The sequence below is a fragment of the Telmatherina bonti genome (assembly GCF_933228915.1).
Source record: "Telmatherina bonti genome assembly, chromosome: 6".
Classification (NCBI taxonomy): Eukaryota; Metazoa; Chordata; class Actinopteri; order Atheriniformes; family Telmatherinidae; genus Telmatherina; species Telmatherina bonti.
This window is the reverse complement of record NC_136624.1, coordinates 41156973-41181853: the sequence shown is the minus strand read 5'-3', so window position 1 is coordinate 41181853 and position 24881 is coordinate 41156973. Positions and strand designations below refer to the sequence as shown.

Below are 24881 nucleotides of genomic sequence, written 5' to 3'. Positions count from 1 at the left end.
GGTTCAGTCTTTAAGGGGTTGAGGGCATTGTTCAACATTTAAAATCGAGGCACAGAAATGTTTCTTTGGCTGTAATTTTCAGCTCACACGTCCTCTTGTTTGCCTCGCAGGGAAAACAGAAAACTGTCAACAATCTCCACATCTGTAAAGAGTGTAGTGTTTCTGCCTCTCTGCTGGGTCTGGGTGCAGAAGGCCTCCTCTGCTGGCTCGCTCAAGCTGCAGCTGACGCAGGCCAGTATGTCACTGACTTTATTCTCTCTCTTTATTCTCGCTCCATTTCCTTTCCTCAGGTGTCCCAGCTGTGCTCACTGCCTTCTGTCAGCTGGAGGTAGGAGCTGATGGCCTCCCTCAACCCCTCGCTCACCAGAGAGTTGCCAGACTCTGTTCTCTTCCTCCTCAGGATCACTGACCTGCAAGGACAATGACAGTCTCAGACAATGTACAAACATGCTTGGAGGAAATATATTTAAAATGAATTTTTACTGTTGAAAACAGCTAAAGTTGTTGCAGGAAAAAACACAAGGGTAAATTTTCCTCACCTGCTGATGTCCTTCCAGTTGATGGTCGGCCTCCTGACAGTGATGGGATGGAATCGAACCTCTCTGGCGCCGTCTAAACCCTGGATGAAGCAGGGCTCTGTCAGCTGACTGCAAAGCCCGTCTGCAGACTCTGCAGGAGGAAACAACGTGTTCTTCTCAGTCTGTCAGAGTTTAGAGCCAGCGAGATGAAAAGGCGCCGGCATACAGACCTAAATAGTGACCCACAAGGTGATAGAGAGAGGGAAATGTGAGTCTGGGAGATATGTAGACCCAGCCGTTCTGGAGGTGAGAGATGCGGTAGTGCTTCACGGGGTGCGGGTCCGACGAGTCGCTTCTCCTCAAGACAGACAATGAGTGGCAATCTGTAGGAAATCCCACATGTGGTCTTATTTATGAGCCTACAGCTGAACTCGTCCTCCTCAACCGTGGTCCAGTTTGTCTCTGATTAAACGCTTTATCACCGTGGATATTACTGTGATACTGCTATAAAACCGGAACTTTCCTGCGGTGTGAGCTGTGCAAAGACACTGCGTTACTGTAAACGGCAATCTGGTGAGAAGGTCGGGTTAAAGTGTGACCTCTGACCTCTGCTCGTCTCAGACTCTCGGACCAGAAAAGCTCCGCTCTGGTTGTTTGGGTGCACCAGCAGCTCCTCGGCTTTGTCCCGGCCGATTCCTGTAAACAACCACCTGAAGAGGAAAGTTGTCGCTTTCAGATCAACCAAGCAAAAGGAATGTGGGTAAAACCGCTGCAACGAGAGGAAACTCGACGTCGGAGGAGGAGGCAGAGCTTCTTTGTGTCCCTGGAGAGAAAAATGTCTCGTCTTCACACAGACTCCCCCGGCTTGCCAGGGATCGCCGTCCTCCTCGTTTCTCCTGCAGCTCTCCCACTTTCACACTGCGGTGGAAGAAAGGCCACAAACCTGTGCGTCACCTCGGCTGTGAAGCTGCTGGGGATGTAGACGTCTCGGCCAGTGGTCGAGGATCTCACCATCATGAAGTCTCCACCGCTGGTTGGGAACAAACAGAAGACATTTGTACAGACACATGTCGACAGAAGCCATCAGCAGCTTCCCGACTCACTCTGACAGGACGGTGAGCCGCTCGCCAGCCAGCATGCTCGGCTCTGTTTGTGCCAGTGACGGGTAGTTGTGGAGCGATATGAACACAGTTTCCTGCTGGTCTGCAGCACGAGAAGAGGCAGCTTAGTTTCCCTTTATGTTGGGTTGCACTTTGATTTTTGGGACTAAACTTACCAGGTGACTCAGATTCAGGTGTGTTTTCCAGGATTGTCAGGTTGGAATGGCATCGAGTGAAGCAGGTCCCCATATCCTTCCCAATTTATGTTTCTGCCTTTAAAAGAAAACACAAGGCGGGGGTCGGGCGTGCAAAGGTCTTACCAAAGAAAAGCTACTTCATTCTAACGGCACATCTTGATTACCAGGCAGCAGAAATGAGACACAGGAAACCACAAGAAACTCTGATATCCTGTGTTCACTTTCCACACATCTACTTTCCTCCTCAAGAGAAAAGCTTTTCTTCACAGAGAGCAGCTTTCTTCCAGGATCCAGCTGACATTTAAACCAACCCAGCGACCTCTGCATGTGTTTAAACCGGCCTGAGTTATCGGGCTACACATGCTATACTGGAGGTAAAAGTCAAGGCTTAAAGCCAGGAAACAGAAGAAATGAAGACAACTCACCTCCTTTTGGTCCCTTTTTGTTGTTAAAAGCAACAGAAGCAGGAAAATTCCAGGTTTCTGGGATGAAAATGCTGGTCTGAGCTGAGAAAGCTGCGCAGGCCTGTTGGGAGCGACCGACTGCTCCCATGCAGAGTCCTGTGTGTGTTTCCTGCAGCGCTGCATGAGGTGGGCGGACTGGAGAGAGGAGGTCTCCTGCTGCACCTCTAAGTGTGTCAGCATCCCGTGACGTGCAACGCGTTGACATCCTGACTCACGTCTCCAGCACTCTTTCGGATGTTTGAGTAAGTCGTGCTTCACTTGTAGACAGGATAAACTGCACGTCTACGTAAGCAGCGCCCAGAGGCATCGTGCACTTTATGGTGCACGGCTGTGGGAGGATGCAGAGTTCCTGCAGCCTGACAGCACCAACGTCTCCATGGAAACACTGATGACGAAGATCTTTCATCCCATGATCACATGACCCTGTCCTCTCTGCCGGGAACTCATGATGACACATTGACAGAATAAACCATGCTTTTGTTGTGTTTTAATGTTTGCAGTTTTCATTACCACCACATCTAAAGCATTGTGATCACTTCATCTCTAACACATAGATCTATGGTCGCCCCCTTGTGTTAGATCAGCTTTATTGTCATTCCAACGAAAAGCTCTCAGTTCATCCTAACTGCACATCTTTATTACCAGGCAGCAGAAATGAGACACAGTCTGAACTGAGAGCTTTTCGTTGCGTTTGTTGGAATGACAATAAAGCTGATCTAACACAGGGGGGCGACCATAGATCTATGTGTTAGAGATGAAGTGATGATAATGCTTTAGAGGTGGTGGTAACGACTGCAGACTGACGCCAGCTGTCCCTCCATGTGGACCGTCTGCCGGTCTGCAGCCGTTCACTTCTGATGTGCTAAATATGGATCCGCTCATCTGTGACAACAGCAGAAAGGAAACGAGATCAAGTGTGGTTGGAAACATCTTCACCGCAGTCACCTGCTGTTTCCTTGAACTTGAGGCGTGCACGCGCCCGCTGCCGCGCTTGGAAATGAAGACAGGACACACGTCGTCACCTTGCAGGTTTATTGAGCAGGAACAGAAATGAGTGAAGATGAGGAGGCTTGTTAAAGCAACGTGGACACGCTGAGCGTCTGTTAACAAATCAAAGGAAGGTTTGTGACGTGAGATAAAATGCTGAGGAGCAGCGCGTGCTACTGTATGCTACGTTTATTTCCACCGTCTGCAGCCCTGCGCGCTCCCACGCCGAGTCCGACTCAGCGGGGGGGAGCAGCGGACACACGAAGGTAAAAAAGGAAAGTTATTCTGAACACGTGGAGGCTGAGCAGGTTTAGAAGAAAACAATAAATAAACGGTTAGACAGCTTTCTGACAGGAACTTCTTTATAATAAGCATCTGTTAATATTTCTGCATTAGATCCTCCTTTCTAAACACATTAGTTCCTCCTGTGTTGATCTGCTTAGGAGCGCAGAGGGGGGGGTTCAACAGGACACCTCCATGGTCTGGGGCCCGGCCTGGCCGTCCAGGGCCCCGCCGGCGTTGTTCAGGTTGTTGCGGCTGCGGCTGCTGTCCATGGAGGCGATGCTGGAAGAGGAGGCGGTGCGTGAGCGAGCCAGGCGAGTCATTCCTACTGACGGCACTGAAACGGGGACAGGAGGCGTTAAATACCCCCCCACACACACACTTCCTGCAGTGCAGCAACAAAACAACAGCAATGCAAACACTTCGCAAAAACTAAATCAAGAAAAACAAGTAAAAAGTGTGACGGAACTGTTGGATGTGTTCTCTGGGGGGGGCAGGTCATGCAGCAAGACGGGACGCCGACAGACGGGCATGCGAGCACAGGAAGCTGGGACATGCATGCAGAAGGACCCGCCCCCCTCCGGTCAGACAGCTCTCTGGACATGCATGACATGGGGGGGGCTCAGAGGCCGTTTTACTGCAAAGCCTGCAGAGCAGTCTGGTACCTGATTCGTTGCTCAAGTGACTGAGAAGAACGTAGGGAACTGCAGGCGGCGATCGCAGCGGGAAAGACAGGAGAAAGGAGACGTGTTGAAGAGACACATCTGGTTAAACTCTGCTCGGATGTTTCTGTGCAGCACTGTTTGTATTTCACACTCCTGCAGCAAAAGCAGCTTTTACAAACATGCAGAGTTTCAGTTTCAACTCTCTCTGCATGAAAACACGTTTTAATGTGTTCCCATCCTCTCCGTAGGGGCTCCGGCGGACTGCAGGCCGCCCTCGCAGTCCGGAGCTCAGAAACCGCCCAAAATGTCCAACAGAAGCAAAGCAACACCCTCTGAGACGCATCGTCACTCTGAACGGGACAGGAAGGCTTTGGTGGCTTCAGGCACGCCAGCAGAGAGGACATGGCTGACACCGCCGCTGCTGACGGCTTCCCAGACCCAAACAGGATGGCGCTCAGCAACAACGGCAGCAAAAACTGTCCTGCTGTTTTTCACTCAACTGGCGTCAACAGGAAACAAGACGAGACGAACCTGAACCACACAAACGTCATCCTACAGAGGCTGAAGCTCGGCATGCCGACGGCTCAGGTCACCGCTTTGGTTTTAGTGTTTAGATGCTTTCACAGCTCAGCTGCGGGGCCTGGTACTTACTGTAGCCCATGCCCTGAACAAAGTACTTGAACGCCTCAGCGAGCTTCCCCGGCTGTGAAGGGATAAAATACAAAACATTTAAAGAAAGTTTGATGAGGTTAAAAATGGGAAAAGGTGACGAGGAAACCGACCTGCACAACTTGTGGCAAGCCCCCGCAGTCCGCCATCTAGGATAAGATTCCACATGTCGTTAATTATCAGTTTTACTGGGAAAAATGAGCATCAGTCACTTTCCAGGACTTCACCTTCAGCAACGTGGCCTTGGTGGGATTTAACCTGGAATTGCACTCCACCTGAAACAGGAAGTAAAAGACAGATAAGACGGATAGAAAAACAGCCTCCAGCGGTGACGGAGCGTCACTCACCACAGCCTCCACGGCGGGTGACGTGTCCCCGACCACCAGCAGCGCGGGACACCTGCAGGACAGCAGGGGGAGAGTTCAGCTTACGCCCTGCTTCCCGCATCAGGGTGCTTTTCTTCTAAAAACCTACGTTAATGTGTTGACCGTGTCCTCGTTCAGACCGACGATGGGCCTCTCGATGTCCAGGTCCCGACGGCTGGAGACACACGAGGATGTTAACGTGCCGCTGAGGCCAAAAAGATCAAACCTCCAAGAAATGAGGTGAGTTTTCATGTTACTATTGGTAGGAGCTGCAGAAGAGAGCCAGGTTGTCCTGGTTGATGTCCTGAGCGATGTGGAGGCGGTAAGTCTGGATCAGCTCCTGGTTATCCGTCAGCTCGTCCTGCAGGAAGCAGAAGAAGAACATCTTTACTCGCCGCAGTGATGGACCAACCAGCGGTTGCATGTTTCTAAAACTACAACTAAATAAGTAAAAGAAAAACTAGAAACAAGTAAAACTTTACAAAATAAATAAAAATAAAAGTGCATGTTGCGGTGCGACAACTCACCGTGCTGAAGTGGTGTGCCATGACGATGTCCACAAGGTTGCTGGTCCATCCAGACAGCTGGAGACGCCGATGAAACACAAAGAAAAGCCCATTTTTATCTTTATGTCCTGCAAGAGCCACCATCCACCAGACAAAGCCGGGAGACGGTGACCCGAGTCAGAGCCGTAGACGACATATATACAGTACGTAGACGCCGTGTAGCATCGCGCTGCTGACGTTTCATCGCGCCGCCATCTTGGATGGGTCTCCATGCGCCTCCAATGTATTTATCTGTAAGGTGTAGGTCCAACCACAACAATAACTTCACCAATTTTCACCTGATTTTTCTCAGTTTGGTTTGTTACAAAGATCTGAGATGTTGTTATGATACACATCACTGTCAAACATTAAAACTACGTGCTAAAATATTTTTATATGCTATTTAACTAAGACATAAGGTAGCTGCAATATAAATCACTGTAGAAATTAATTTGATACTAACATGTTTGTTTATTGATGAATTTGGATTTATCTATTTTTATCTGGTCAAATAAATTAATCAAACTTGTGAAATGTAATTCCACACGATCTGCTTTCAGAATTTCGCTGGTTATTGCAGCCGTATGCTGAACAAAATAAGGGAATAGTTGCTGCTTTCTCTTGACTACGGTTGACTCTTACGTATATATGATGTCTATGTATATATGATGTCTATGCAAATATAATGTCTATGTCTATTTATACATGATGTCTATGTCTACGTATCAATGATGTCTACGTTTATATGAAGTCTATGTCTAAGGTATATATGATGTCTATGTCTACGTATATATGATGTCTATGTCTACGTATATATGTCTATGTCTACGTATATATGATGTCTATGTTTACGTATATATGATGTCTATGTTTACGTATATATGATGTCTATGTCTATGTATATATGATGTCTACGTATATACGATGTCTATGTCTACGTATCAATGATGTCTACGTATATATGATGTCTATGTCTACGTATATATGTCTACGTATATATGATGTCTACGTATATATGATGTCTATGTCTACGTATATATGTCTACGTATATATGATGTCTATGTATATATGATGTCTACGTATATATGATGTCTACGTCTACGTATATATGATGTCTACGTCTACGTATATATGATGTCTATGTATATATGATGTCTATGTCTACGTATATATGATGTCTGTCTACGTATATATGTCTATGTATATATAATGTCTATGTCTACGTATATATGATGTCTATATGATGTCTATGTCTATGTATATATGATGTCTATGTCTACGTATATATGATGTCTACGTATATATGATGTCTATGTCTACGTATATATGATGTCTACGTATATATGATGTCTACGTCTACGTTTATATGATGTCTATGTCTACGTATATATGATGTCTATGTCTACGTATATATGTCTACGTATATATGATGTCTATGTCTACGTATATATGATGTCTACGTATATATGATGTCTATGTCTACGTATATATGTCTACGTATATATGATGTCTACGTATATATGATGTCTACGTATATATGATGTCTACGTATATATGATGTCTGTCTACGTATATATGTCTACGTATATATGATGTCTACGTATATATGATGTCTGTCTACGTATATATGATGTCTACGTATATATGTCTATGTCTACGTATATATGATGTCTATGTCTACGTATATATGATGTCTATGTCTACGTATATATGTCTATGTCTACGTATATATGATGTCTACGTATATATGATGTCTACGTATATATGATGTCTACGTATATATGATGTCTACGTATATGTCTATGTCTACGTATATATGATGTCTACGTATATATGATGTCTATGTCTACGTATATGTGATGTCTATGTCTACGTATATGTGATGTCTGTCTACGTATATATGATGTCTACGTATATATGATGTCTACGTATATATGATGTCTACGTATATATGATGTCTACGTATATATGATGTCTATGTCTACGTATATATGTCTACGTATATATGATGTCTACGTATATATGTCTACGTATATATGATGTCTACGTATATATGATGTCTATGTCTACGTATATATGTCTACGTATATATGATGTCTACGTATATATGATGTCTGTCTACGTATATATGATGTCTACGTATATATGTCTATGTCTACGTATATATGATGTCTATGTCTACGTATATATGATGTCTATGTCTACGTATATATGTCTACGTATATATGATGTCTACGTATATATGATGTCTATGTCTACGTATATATGATGTCTACGTATATATGATGTCTATGTCTATGTATATATGATGTCTATGTCTACGTACATATGATGTCTACGTATATATGATGTCTATGTCTACGTATATATGATGTCTATGTCTACATATATATGTCTATGTCTACGTATATATGTCTATGTCTACGTATATATGATGTCTACGTATATATGATGTCTACGTCTACGTATATATGATGTCTACGTATATATGATGTCTACGTCTACGTATATATGATGTCTACGTCTACGTATATATGATGTCTATGTCTACGTATATATGTCTACGTATATATGTCTATGTCTACGTATATATGATGTCTACGTATATATGATGTCTACGTATATATGTCTGTCTACGTATATATGATGTCTACGTATATATGATGTCTGTCTACGTATATATGATGTCTATGTCTACGTATATATGTCTACGTATATATGATGTCTACGTATATATGATGTCTACGTATATATGATGTCTACGTCTACGTATATATGATGTCTATGTCTACGTATATATGTCTATGTCTACGTATATATGATGTCTACGTATATATGATGTCTATGTCTACGTATATATGTCTATGTCTACGTATATATGATGTCTACGTATATATGTCTGTCTATGTCAATATGATGTCTATGTCTACGTATATATGTCTACGTATATATGATGTCTACGTATATATGATGTCTACGTATATATGATGTCTGCGTATATATGATGTCTATGTCTACGTATATATGATGTCTACGTATATATGATGTCTATGTCTACGTATATATGATGTCTACGTATATATGTCTACGTATATATGATGTCTATGTCTACGTATATGTGATGTCTATGTCTATGTATATATGATGTCTGTCTATGTATATATGATGTCTATGTCTACGTATATATGTCTATGTATATATGATGTCTATGTCTACGTATATATGATGTCTACGTATATGTGATGTCTGTCTACGTATATATGTCTATGTATATATGATGTCTACGTATATGTGATGTCTACGTATATATGATGTCTCTGTCTACGTATATATGATGTCTACGTATATATGATGTCTATGTCTACGTATATATGTCTACGTATATATGATGTCTACGTATATATGATGTCTATGTCTACGTATATATGATGTCTATGTCTACGTATATATGTCTATGTCTACGTATATATGTCTATGTCTACGTATATATGATGTCTACGTATATATGATGTCTACGTCTACGTATATATGATGTCTACGTATATATGATGTCTACGTCTACGTATATATGATGTCTACGTCTACGTATATATGATGTCTATGTCTACGTATATATGTCTACGTATATATGTCTATGTCTACGTATATATGATGTCTACGTATATATGATGTCTACGTCTACGTATATATGATGTCTACGTCTACGTATATATGATGTCTATGTCTACGTATATATGTCTACGTATATATGTCTATGTCTACGTATATATGATGTCTACGTATATATGATGTCTACGTATATATGTCTGTCTACGTATATATGATGTCTACGTATATATGATGTCTGTCTACGTATATATGATGTCTATGTCCACGTATATATGTCTACGTATATATGATGTCTATGTCTACGTATATATGATGTCTACGTATATATGATGTCTACGTCTACGTATATATGATGTCTATGTCTACGTATATATGTCTATGTCTACGTATATATGATGTCTACGTATATATGATGTCTATGTCTACGTATATATGTCTATGTCTACGTATATATGATGTCTACGTATATATGTCTGTCTATGTCAATATGATGTCTATGTCTACGTATATATGATGTCTACGTATATATGATGTCTATGTCTACGTATATATGATGTCTACGTATATATGTCTACGTATATATGATGTCTATGTCTACGTATATGTGATGTCTATGTCTATGTATATATGATGTCTGTCTATGTATATATGATGTCTATGTCTACGTATCAATGATGTCTACGTTTATATGAAGTCTATGTCTAAGGTATATATGATGTCTATGTCTACGTATATATGATGTCTATGTCTACGTATATATGTCTATGTCTACGTATATATGATGTCTATGTTTACGTATATATGATGTCTATGTTTACGTATATATGATGTCTATGTCTATGTATATATGATGTCTACGTATATACGATGTCTATGTCTACGTATCAATGATGTCTACGTATATATGATGTCTATGTCTACGTATATATGTCTACGTATATATGATGTCTACGTATATATGATGTCTATGTCTACGTATATATGTCTACGTATATATGATGTCTATGTATATATGATGTCTACGTATATATGATGTCTACGTCTACGTATATATGATGTCTACGTCTACGTATATATGATGTCTATGTATATATGATGTCTATGTCTACGTATATATGATGTCTGTCTACGTATATATGTCTATGTATATATAATGTCTATGTCTACGTATATATGATGTCTATATGATGTCTATGTCTATGTATATATGATGTCTATGTCTACGTATATATGATGTCTACGTATATATGATGTCTATGTCTACGTATATATGATGTCTACGTATATATGATGTCTACGTCTACGTTTATATGATGTCTATGTCTACGTATATATGATGTCTATGTCTACGTATATATGTCTACGTATATATGATGTCTATGTCTACGTATATATGATGTCTACGTATATATGATGTCTATGTCTACGTATATATGTCTACGTATATATGATGTCTACGTATATATGATGTCTACGTATATATGATGTCTACGTATATATGATGTCTGTCTACGTATATATGTCTACGTATATATGATGTCTACGTATATATGATGTCTGTCTACGTATATATGATGTCTACGTATATATGTCTATGTCTACGTATATATGATGTCTATGTCTACGTATATATGTCTATGTCTACGTATATATGTCTATGTCTACGTATATATGATGTCTACGTATATATGATGTCTACGTATATATGATGTCTACGTATATGTCTATGTCTACGTATATATGATGTCTACGTATATATGATGTCTATGTCTACGTATATGTGATGTCTATGTCTACGTATATGTGATGTCTGTCTACGTATATATGTCTACGTATATATGATGTCTACGTATATATGATGTCTACGTATATATGATGTCTATGTCTACGTATATATGATGTCTACGTATATATGTCTACGTATATATGATGTCTACGTATATATGATGTCTATGTCTACGTATATATGTCTACGTATATATGATGTCTACGTATATATGATGTCTGTCTACGTATATATGATGTCTACGTATATATGTCTATGTCTACGTATATATGATGTCTATGTCTACGTATATATGATGTCTATGTCTACGTATATATGTCTACGTATATATGATGTCTACGTATATATGATGTCTATGTCTACGTATATATGTCTACGTATATATGATGTCTATGTCTATGTATATATGATGTCTATGTCTACGTATATATGTCTACGTATATATGATGTCTACGTATATATGATGTCTATGTCTACGTATATATGATGTCTATGTCTACGTATATATGTCTATGTCTACGTATATATGTCTATGTCTACGTATATATGATGTCTACGTATATATGATGTCTACGTCTACGTATATATGATGTCTACGTATATATGATGTCTACGTCTACGTATATATGATGTCTACGTCTACGTATATATGATGTCTATGTCTACGTATATATGTCTACGTATATATGTCTATGTCTACGTATATATGATGTCTACGTATATATGATGTCTACGTATATATGTCTGTCTACGTATATATGATGTCTACGTATATATGATGTCTGTCTACGTATATATGATGTCTATGTCTACGTATATATGTCTACGTATATATGATGTCTACGTATATATGATGTCTACGTATATATGATGTCTACGTCTACGTATATATGATGTCTATGTCTACGTATATATGTCTATGTCTACGTATATATGATGTCTACGTATATATGATGTCTATGTCTACGTATATATGTCTATGTCTACGTATATATGATGTCTACGTATATATGTCTGTCTATGTCAATATGATGTCTATGTCTACGTATATATGTCTACGTATATATGATGTCTACGTATATATGATGTCTACGTATATATGATGTCTGCGTATATATGATGTCTATGTCTACGTATATATGATGTCTACGTATATATGATGTCTATGTCTACGTATATATGATGTCTACGTATATATGTCTACGTATATATGATGTCTATGTCTACGTATATGTGATGTCTATGTCTATGTATATATGATGTCTGTCTATGTATATATGATGTCTATGTCTACGTATATATGTCTATGTATATATGATGTCTATGTCTACGTATATATGATGTCTACGTATATGTGATGTCTGTCTACGTATATATGTCTATGTATATATGATGTCTACGTATATGTGATGTCTACGTATATATGATGTCTCTGTCTACGTATATATGATGTCTACGTATATATGATGTCTATGTCTACGTATATATGTCTACGTATGTATGATGTCTACGTATATATGATGTCTATGTCTACGTATATATGATGTCTATGTCTACGTATATATGTCTATGTCTACGTATATATGTCTATGTCTACGTATATATGATGTCTACGTATATATGATGTCTACGTCTACGTATATATGATGTCTACGTATATATGATGTCTACGTCTACGTATATATGATGTCTACGTCTACGTATATATGATGTCTATGTCTACGTATATATGTCTACGTATATATGTCTATGTCTACGTATATATGATGTCTACGTATATATGATGTCTACGTCTACGTATATATGATGTCTACGTATATATGATGTCTACGTCTACGTATATATGATGTCTACGTCTACGTATATATGATGTCTATGTCTACGTATATATGTCTACGTATATATGTCTATGTCTACGTATATATGATGTCTACGTATATATGATCTCTACGTATATATGTCTGTCTACGTATATATGATGTCTACGTATATATGATGTCTGTCTACGTATATATGATGTCTATGTCTACGTATATATGTCTACGTATATATGATGTCTACGTATATATGATGTCTACGTATATATGATGTCTACGTCTACGTATATATGATGTCTATGTCTACGTATATATGTCTATGTCTACGTATATATGATGTCTACGTATATATGATGTCTATGTCTACGTATATATGTCTATGTCTACGTATATATGATGTCTACGTATATATGTCTGTCTATGTCAATATGATGTCTATGTCTACGTATATATGTCTACGTATATATGATGTCTACGTATATATGATGTCTACGTATATATGATGTCTGCGTATATATGATGTCTATGTCTACGTATATATGATGTCTATGTCTACGTATATATGATGTCTACGTATATATGATGTCTACGTATATATGATGTCTATGTCTACGTATATGTGATGTCTATGTCTATGTATATATGATGTCTGTCTATGTATATATGATGTCTATGTCTACGTATATATGTCTATGTATATATGATGTCTATGTCTACGTATATATGATGTCTACGTATATGTGATGTCTGTCTACGTATATATGTCTATGTATATATGATGTCTACGTATATGTGATGTCTACGTATATATGATGTCTCTGTCTACGTATATATGATGTCTACGTATATATGATGTCTATGTCTACGTATATATGATGTCTACGTATATATGATGTCTACGTATATATGATGTCTATGTCTACGTATATATGATGTCTATGTCTACGTATATATGTCTATGTCTACGTATATATGTCTATGTCTACGTATATATGATGTCTGTCTACGTATATATGATGTCTATGTCTACGTATATATGTCTACGTATATATGATGTCTATGTCTACGTATATATGTCTAAGTCTACGTATATATGATGTCTACGTATATATGATGTCTACGTCTACGTATATATGATGTCTACGTCTACGTATATATGATGTCTATGTCTACGTATATATGATGTCTATGTCTACGTATATATGATGTCTATGTCTACGTATATATGATGTCTACGTATATATGTCTACGTATATATGATGTCTATGTCTACGTATATATGATGTCTATGTATATATGATGTTTATGTATATATGATGTCTACGTATATATGATGTCTATGTCTATGTATATATGATGTCTACGTATATACGATGTCTATGTTTACGTATCAATGATGTCTACGTATATATGATGTCTATGTCTACGTATATATGATGTCTGTCTACGTATATATGATGTCTATGTCTACGTATATATGTCTACGTATATATGATGTCTGTCTACGTATATATGTCTACGTATATATGATGTCTATGTCTACGTATATATGATGTCTATGTCTACGTATATATGATGTCTATGTCTACGTATATATGATGTCTACGTATATATGATGTCTACGTATATATGATGTCTGTCTACGTATATATGATGTCTACGTATATATGATGTCTATGTCTACGTATATATGTCTACGTATATATGATGTCTACGTATATATGATGTCTACGTATATATGATGTCTACGTCTACGTATATATGATGTCTATGTCTACGTATATATGTCTATGTCTACGTATATATGATGTCTATGTCTACGTATATATTATGTCTACGTATATATGATGTCTACGTATATATGATGTCTACGTATATATGATGTCTATGTCTACGTATATATGTCTACGTATATATGATGTCTACGTATATATGATGTCTACGTCTACGTATATATGATGTCTATGTCTACGTATATATGTCTGTCTACGTATATATGATGTCTATGTCTACGTATATATGATGTCTACGTATATATGATGTCTACGTATATATGATGTCTATGTCTATGTATATATGTCTATGTCTACGTATATATAATGTCTATGTCTACGTATATATGATGTCTACGTATATATGTCTGTCTATGTCTATATGATGTCTATGTCTACGTATATGATGTCTACGTATATATGATGTCTATGTCTACGTATATATGATGTCTACGTATATATGATGTCTATGTCTACGTATATATGATGTCTACGTATATATGATGTCTACGTATATATGATGTCTACGTATATATGATGTCTATGTCTATGTATATATGATGTCTATGTCTACGTATATATGTCTATGTATATATGATGTCTATGTCTACGTATATGTCTACGTATATATGATGTCTATGTCTACTTATATATGTCTATGTATATATGATGTCTACGTATATATGATGTCTACGTATATATGATGTCTATGTCTACGTATATGATGTCTATGTCTACGTATATATGATGTCTACGTATATATGATGTCTATGTCTACGTATATATGATGTCTATGTCTACGTATATATGATGTCTACGTATATATGATGTCTATGTCTACGTATATATGATGTCTATGTCTACGTATATATGTCTATGTCTACGTATATATGATGTCTGTCTACGTATATATGTCTACGTATATATGTCTATGTCTACGTATATATGATGTCTACGTATATATGATGTCTACGTCTACGTATATATGTCTATGTCTACGTATATATGATGTCTATGTCTACGTATATATGATGTCTATGTCTACGTATATATGATGTCTACGTATATATGATGTCTACGTCTACGTATATATGATGTCTATGTCTACGTATATATGTCTGTCTACGTATATATGATGTCTATGTCTACGTATATATGATGTCTACGTATATATGATGTCTACGTATATATGATGTCTATGTCTATGTATATATGTCTATGTCTACGTATATATAATGTCTATGTCTACGTATATATGATGTCTACGTATATATGTCTGTCTATGTCTATATGATGTCTACGTATATATGATGTCTATGTCTATGTATATATGTCTATGTCTACGTATATATAATGTCTATGTCTACGTATATATGATGTCTACGTATATATGTCTGTCTATGTCTATATGATGTCTATGTCTACGTATATATGTCTACGTATATATGATGTCTATGTCCACGTATATGATGTCTACGTATATATGATGTCTATGTCTACGTATATATGATGTCTACGTATATATGATGTCTATGTCTACGTATATATGATGTCTACGTATATATGATGTCTACGTATATATGATGTCTACGTATATATGATGTCTACGTATATATGATGTCTATGTCTATGTATATATGATGTCTATGTCTACGTATATATGTCTATGTATATATGATGTCTATGTCTACGTATATGTCTACGTATATATGATGTCTATGTCTACTTATATATGTCTATGTATATATGATGTCTACGTATATATGATGTCTACGTATATATGATGTCTATGTCTACGTATATGATGTCTATGTCTACGTATATATGATGTCTACGTATATATGATGTCTATGTCTACGTATATATGATGTCTATGTCTACGTATATATGATGTCTACGTATATATGATGTCTATGTCTACGTATATATGATGTCTATGTCTACGTATATATGTCTATGTCTACGTATATATGATGTCTGTCTACGTATATATGTCTACGTATATATGTCTATGTCTACGTATATATGATGTCTACGTATATATGATGTCTACGTATATATGATGTCTACGTCTACGTATATATGTCTATGTCTACGTATATATGATGTCTATGTCTACGTATATATGATGTCTATGTCTACGTATATATGATGTCTACGTATATATGATGTCTACGTCTACGTATATATGATGTCTATGTCTACGTATATATGTCTGTCTACGTATATATGATGTCTATGTCTACGTATATATGATGTCTACGTATATATGATGTCTACGTATATATGATGTCTACGTATATATGATGTCTATGTCTATGTATATATGTCTATGTCTACGTATATATAATGTCTATGTCTACGTATATATGATGTCTACGTATATATGTCTGTCTATGTCTATATGATGTCTACGTATATATGATGTCTATGTCTATGTATATATGTCTATGTCTACGTATATATAATGTCTATGTCTACGTATATATGATGTCTACGTATATATGTCTGTCTATGTCTATATGATGTCTATGTCTACGTATATATGTCTACGTATATATGATGTCTATGTCCACGTATATGATGTCTACGTATATATGATGTCTATGTCTACGTATATATGATGTCTACGTATATATGATGTCTATGTCTACGTATATATGATGTCTACGTATATATGATGTCTACGTATATATGATGTCTACGTATATATGATGTCTACGTATATATGATGTCTATGTCTATGTATATATGATGTCTATGTCTACGTATATATGTCTATGTATATATGATGTCTATGTCTACGTATATGTCTACGTATATATGATGTCTATGTCTACTTATATATGTCTATGTATATATGATGTCTACGTATATATGATGTCTACGTATATATGATGTCTATGTCTACGTATATGATGTCTATGTCTACGTATATATGATGTCTACGTATATATGATGTCTATGTCTACGTATATATGATGTCTATGTCTACGTATATATGATGTCTACGTATATATGATGTCTATGTCTACGTATATATGATGTCTATGTCTACGTATATATGTCTATGTCTACGTATATATGATGTCTGTCTACGTATATATGTCTACGTATATATGTCTATGTCTACGTATATATGATGTCTACGTATATATGATGTCTACGTATATATGATGTCTACGTCTACGTATATATGTCTATGTCTACGTATATATGATGTCTATGTCTACGTATATATGATGTCTATGTCTACGTATATATGATGTCTACGTATAGATGTCTACGTATATATGTCTACGTATATATGATGTCTACGTCTACGTATATATGATGTCTATGTATATATGATGTCTATGTATATATGATGTCTATGTATATATGATGTCTATGTCTACGTATATATGATGTCTATGTCTATGTATATATGATGTCTACGTATATACGATGTCTATGTCTACGTATCAATGATGTCTACGTATATATGATGTCTATGTCTACGTATATATGATGTCTATGTCTACGTATATATGTCTACGTATATATGATGTCTACGTATATATGATGTCTATGTCTACGTATATATGATGTCTACGTATATATGATGTCTATGTCTACGTATATATGATGTCTACGTATATATGATGTCTACGTATATATGATGTCTACGTATATATGATGTCTATGTCTATGTATATATGATGTCTATGTCTACGTATATATGTCTATGTATATATGATGTCTATGTCTACGTATATGTCTACGTATATATGATGTCTATGTCTACTTATATATGTCTATGTATATATGATGTCTACGTATATATGATGTCTACGTATATATGATGTCTATGTCTACGTATATGATGTCTATGTCTACGTATATATGATGTCTACGTATATATGATGTCTATGTCTACGTATATATGATGTCTATGTCTACGTATATATGTCTACGTATATATGATGTCTATGTCTACGTATATATGATGTCTATGTCTACGTATATATGTCTATGTCTACGTATATATGATGTCTGTCTACGTATATATGTCTACGTATATATGTCTATGTCTACGTATATATGATGTCTACGTATATATGATGTCTACGTATATATGATGTCTACGTCTACGTATATATGTCTATGTCTACGTATATATGATGTCTATGTCTACGTATATATGATGTCTATGTCTACGTATATATGATGTCTACGTATAGATGTCTACGTATATATGTCTACGTATATATGATGTCTACGTCTACGTATATATGATGTCTATGTATATATGATGTCTATGTATATATGATGTCTATGTATATATGATGTCTATGTCTACGTATATATGATGTCTATGTCTATGTATATATGATGTCTACGTATATACGATGTCTATGTCTACGTATCAATGATGTCTACGTATATATGATGTCTATGTCTACGTATATATGATGTCTATGTCTACGTATATATGTCTACGTATATATGATGTCTACGTATATATGATGTCTACGTATATATGATGTCTATGTCTATGTATATATGATGTCTACGTATATATGATGTCTACGTATATATGATGTCTATGTCTACGTATATATGTCTATGTCTACGTATATATGATGTCTACGTATATATGTCTGTCTATGTCAATATGATGTCTATGTCTACGTATATATGTCTAAGTATATATGATGTCTACGTATATATGATGTCTACGTATATATGATGTCTGCGTATATATGATGTCTATGTCTACGTATATATGATGTCTACGTATATATGATGTCTATGTCTACGTATATATGATGTCTACGTATATATGATGTCTACGTATATATGATGTCTATGTCTACGTATATGTGATGTCTATGTCTATGTATATATGATGTCTGTCTATGTATATATGATGTCTATGTCTACGTATATATGTCTATGTATATATGATGTCTATGTCTACGTATATATGATGTCTACGTATATGTGATGTCTGTCTACGTATATATGTCTATGTATATATGATGTCTACGTATATGTGATGTCTACGTATATATGATGTCTCTGTCTACGTATATATGATGTCTACGTATATATGATGTCTATGTCTACGTATATATGATGTCTACGTATATATGATGTCTACGTATATATGATGTCTATGTCTACGTATATATGATGTCTATGTCTACGTATATATGTCTATGTCTACGTATATATGTCTATGTCTACGTATATATGATGTCTGTCTACGTATATATGATGTCTATGTCTACGTATATATGTCTACGTATATATGATGTCTATGTCTACGTATATATGTCTAAGTCTACGTATATATGATGTCTACGTATATATGATGTCTACGTCTACGTATATATGATGTCTACGTCTACGTATATATGATGTCTATGTCTACGTATATATGATGTCTATGTCTACGTATATATGATGTCTATGTCTACGTATATATGATGTCTACGTATATATGTCTACGTATATATGATGTCTATGTCTACGTATATATGATGTCTATGTATATATGATGTTTATGTATATATGATGTCTACGTATATATGATGTCTATGTCTATGTATATATGATGTCTACGTATATACGATGTCTATGTTTACGTATCAATGATGTCTACGTATATATGATGTCTATGTCTACGTATATATGATGTCTGTCTACGTATATATGATGTCTATGTCTACGTATATATGTCTACGTATATATGATGTCTATGTCTACGTATATATGTCTACGTATATATGATGTCTATGTCTACGTATATATGATGTCTATGTCTACGTATATATGATGTCTATGTCTACGTATATATGATGTCTACGTATATATGATGTCTACGTATTATGATGTCTGTCTACGTATATATGATGTCTACGTATATATGATGTCTCTATGTCTACGTATATATGTCTACGTATATATGATGTCTACGTATATATGATGTCTACGTATATATGATGTCTACGTCTACGTATATATGATGTCTATGTCTACGTATATATGTCTATGTCTACGTATATATGATGTCTATGTCTACGTATATATGATGTCTACGTATATATGATGTCTACGTATATATGATGTCTACGTATATATGATGTCTATGTCTACGTATATATGTCTACGTATATATGATGTCTACGTATATATGATGTCTACGTCTACGTATATATGATGTCTATGTCTACGTATATATGTCTGTCTACGTATATATGATGTCTATGTCTACGTATATATGATGTCTACGTATATATGATGTCTACGTATATATGATGTCTACGTATATATGATGTCTATGTCTATGTATATATGTCTATGTCTACGTATATATAATGTCTATGTCTACGATATATGATGTCTAACGTATATATGTCTGTCTATGTCTATATGATGTCTACGTATATATGATGTCTATGTCTATGTATAATGTCTATGTCTACGTATATATAATGTCTATGTCTACGTATATATGATGTCTACGTATATATGTCTGTCTATGTCTATATGATGTCCTATGTCTACGTATATATGTCTACGTATATATGATGTCTATGTCCACGTATATGATGTCTACGTATATATGATGTCTATGTCTACGTATATATGATGTCTACGTATATATGATGTCTATGTCTACGTATATATGATGTCTACGTATATATGATGTCTACGTATATATGATGTCTACGTATATATGATGTCTACGTATATATGATGTCTTGTCTATGTATATATGATGTCTATGTCTACGTATATATGTCTATGTATAATATGATGTCTATGTCTACGTATATGTCTACGTAAATATGATGTCTATGTCTACTTATATATGTCTATGTATATATGATGTCTACGTATATATGATGTCTACGTATATATGATGTCTATGTCTACGTATATGATGTCTATGTCTACGTATATATGATGTCTACGTATATATGATGTCTATGTCTACGTATATATGATGTCTATGTCTACGTATATATGATGTCTACGTATATATGATGTCTATGTCTACGTATATATGATGTCTATGTCTACGTATATATGTCTATGTCTACGTATATATGATGTCTGTCTACGTATATATGTCTACGTATATATGTCTATGTCTACGTATATATGATGTCTACGTATATATGATGTCTACGTATATATGATGTCTACGTCTACGTATATATGTCTATGTCTACGTATATATGATGTCTATGTCTACGTATATATGATGTCTATGTCTACGTATATATGATGTCTACGTATAGATGTCTACGTATATATGTCTACGTATATATGATGTCTACGTCTACGTATATATGATGTCTATGTATATATGATGTCTATGTATATATGATGTCTATGTATATATGATGTCTATGTCTACGTATATATGATGTCTATGTCTATGTATATATGATGTCTACGTATATACGATGTCTATGTCTACGTATCAATGATGTCTACGTATATATGATGTCTATGTCTACGTATATATGATGTCTATGTCTACGTATATATGTCTACGTATATATGATGTCTACGTATATATGATGTCTACGTATATATGATGTCTATGTCTATGTATATATGATGTCTACGTATATATGATGTCTGTCTACGTATATATGATGTCTACGTATATATGATGTCTATGTCTACGTATATATGTCTACGTATATATGATGTCTACGTATATATGATGTCTACGTATATATGATGTCTACGTCTACGTATATATGATGTCTATGTCTACGTATATATGTCTATGTCTACGTATATATGATGTCTATGTCTACGTATATATGATGTCTACGTATATATGATGTCTACGTATATATGATGTCTACGTATATATGATGTCTATGTCTACGTATATATGTCTACGTATATATGATGTCTACGTATATATGATGTCTACGTCTACGTATATATGATGTCTATGTCTACGTATATATGATGTCTACGTATATATGATGTCTACGTATATATGATGTCTACGTATATATGATGTCTATGTCTATGTATATATGTCTATGTCTACGTATATATAATGTCTATGTCTACGTATATATGATGTCTACGTATATATGTCTGTCTATGTCTATATGATGTCTACGTATATATGATGTCTATGTCTATGTATATATGTCTATGTCTACGTATATATAATGTCTATGTCTACGTATATATGATGTCTACGTATATATGTCTGTCTATGTCTATATGATGTCTATGTCTACGTATATATGTCTACGTATATATGATGTCTATGTCCACGTATATGATGTCTACGTATATATGATGTCTATGTCTACGTATATATGATGTCTACGTATATATGATGTCTATGTCTACGTATATATGATGTCTACGTATATATGATGTCTACGTATATATGATGTCTACGTATATATGATGTCTACGTATATATGATGTCTATGTCTATGTATATATGATGTCTATGTCTACGTATATATGTCTATGTATATATGATGTCTATGTCTACGTATATGTCTACGTATATATGATGTCTATGTCTACTTATATATGTCTATGTATATATGATGTCCACGTATATATGATGTCTACGTATATATGATGTCTATGTCTACGTATATGATGTCTATGTCTACGTATATATGATGTCTACGTATATATGATGTCTATGTCTACGTATATATGATGTCTATGTCTACGTATATATGATGTCTACGTATATATGATGTCTACGTCTACGTATATATGATGTCTACGTATATATGATGTCTATGTCTACGTATATATGTCTACGTATATATGATGTCTACGTATATATGATGTCTACGTCTACGTATATATGATGTCTATGTCTACGTATATATGTCTGTCTACGTATATATGATGTCTATGTCTACGTATATATGATGTCTACGTATATATGATGTCTACGTATATATGATGTCTACGTATATATGATGTCTATGTCTATGTATATATGTCTATGTCTACGTATATATAATGTCTATGTCTACGTATATATGATGTCTACGTATATATGTCTGTCTATGTCTATATGATGTCTACGTATATATGATGTCTATGTCTATGTATATATGTCTATGTCTACGTATATATAATGTCTATGTCTACGTATATATGATGTCTACGTATATATGTCTGTCTATGTCTATATGATGTCTATGTCTACGTATATATGTCTACGTATATATGATGTCTATGTCCACGTATATGATGTCTACGTATATATGATGTCTATGTCTACGTATATATGATGTCTACGTATATATGATGTCTATGTCTACGTATATATGATGTCTACGTATATATGATGTCTACGTATATATGATGTCTACGTATATATGATGTCTACGTATATATGATGTCTGTCTATGTATATATGATGTCTATGTCTACGTATATATGTCTATGTATATATGATGTCTATGTCTACGTATATGTCTACGTATATATGATGTCTATGTCTACTTATATATGTCTATGTATATATGATGTCTACGTATATATGATGTCTACGTATATATGATGTCTATGTCTACGTATATGATGTCTATGTCTACGTATATATGATGTCTACGTATATATGATGTCTATGTCTACGTATATATGATGTCTATGTCTACGTATATATGATGTCTACGTATATATGATGTCTATGTCTACGTATATATGATGTCTATGTCTACGTATATATGTCTATGTCTACGTATATATGATGTCTGTCTACGTATATATGTCTACGTATATATGTCTATGTCTACGTATATATGATGTCTACGTATATATGATGTCTACGTATATATGATGTCTACGTCTACGTATATATGTCTATGTCTACGTATATATGATGTCTATGTCTACGTATATATGATGTCTATGTCTACGTATATATGATGTCTACGTATAGATGTCTACGTATATATGTCTACGTATATATGATGTCTACGTCTACGTATATATGATGTCTATGTATATATGATGTCTATGTATATATGATGTCTATGTATATATGATGTCTATGTCTACGTATATATGATGTCTATGTCTATGTATATA

At 35.1% G+C, this 24881-nt stretch overlaps 2 protein-coding genes across 7 annotated transcripts in view; both read right to left on the bottom strand.

Moving 5' to 3' along the window:
- Nucleotides 1-286: 286 nt before the first annotated feature.
- On the bottom strand, nt 287-1867 carry LOC306757210 (src-like-adapter 2; the record flags this gene model as incomplete). The annotated part of the gene is made up of 7 exons (XM_079242175.1): nt 287-410; nt 540-669; nt 749-901; nt 1125-1228; nt 1462-1548; nt 1622-1721; nt 1795-1867. The coding sequence occupies 7 exons, from the start codon at nt 1865-1867 to the stop codon at nt 287-289; spliced, it is 771 nt and encodes a 256-aa protein (XP_079098301.1).
- A 1436-nt stretch (nt 1868-3303) lies between these two features.
- ndrg3a (ndrg family member 3a) overlaps nt 3304-24881 on the bottom strand; it is a 160527-nt gene continuing 138949 nt past the window's right edge. For 5 of the 6 annotated variants that reach the window (XM_079241500.1, XM_079241501.1, XM_079241503.1 and 2 more), the window contains 9 exons: nt 5775-5831; nt 5505-5608; nt 5357-5422; nt 5230-5281; nt 5110-5157; nt 4996-5031; nt 4865-4916; nt 4214-4252; nt 3304-3885 (listed from right to left, as the gene is read on the bottom strand). In XM_079241500.1, coding sequence (XP_079097626.1) covers nt 3728-3885; nt 4214-4252; nt 4865-4916; nt 4996-5031; nt 5110-5157; nt 5230-5281; nt 5357-5422; nt 5505-5608; nt 5775-5831 — 612 coding nt within the window. In that variant the 3' untranslated portion in view covers nt 3304-3727. The remainder of the gene's footprint in view (nt 3886-4213; nt 4253-4864; nt 4917-4995; nt 5032-5109; nt 5158-5229; nt 5282-5356; nt 5423-5504; nt 5609-5774; nt 5832-24881) is intronic. The other variant, XM_079241504.1, reaches the window with a different exon arrangement.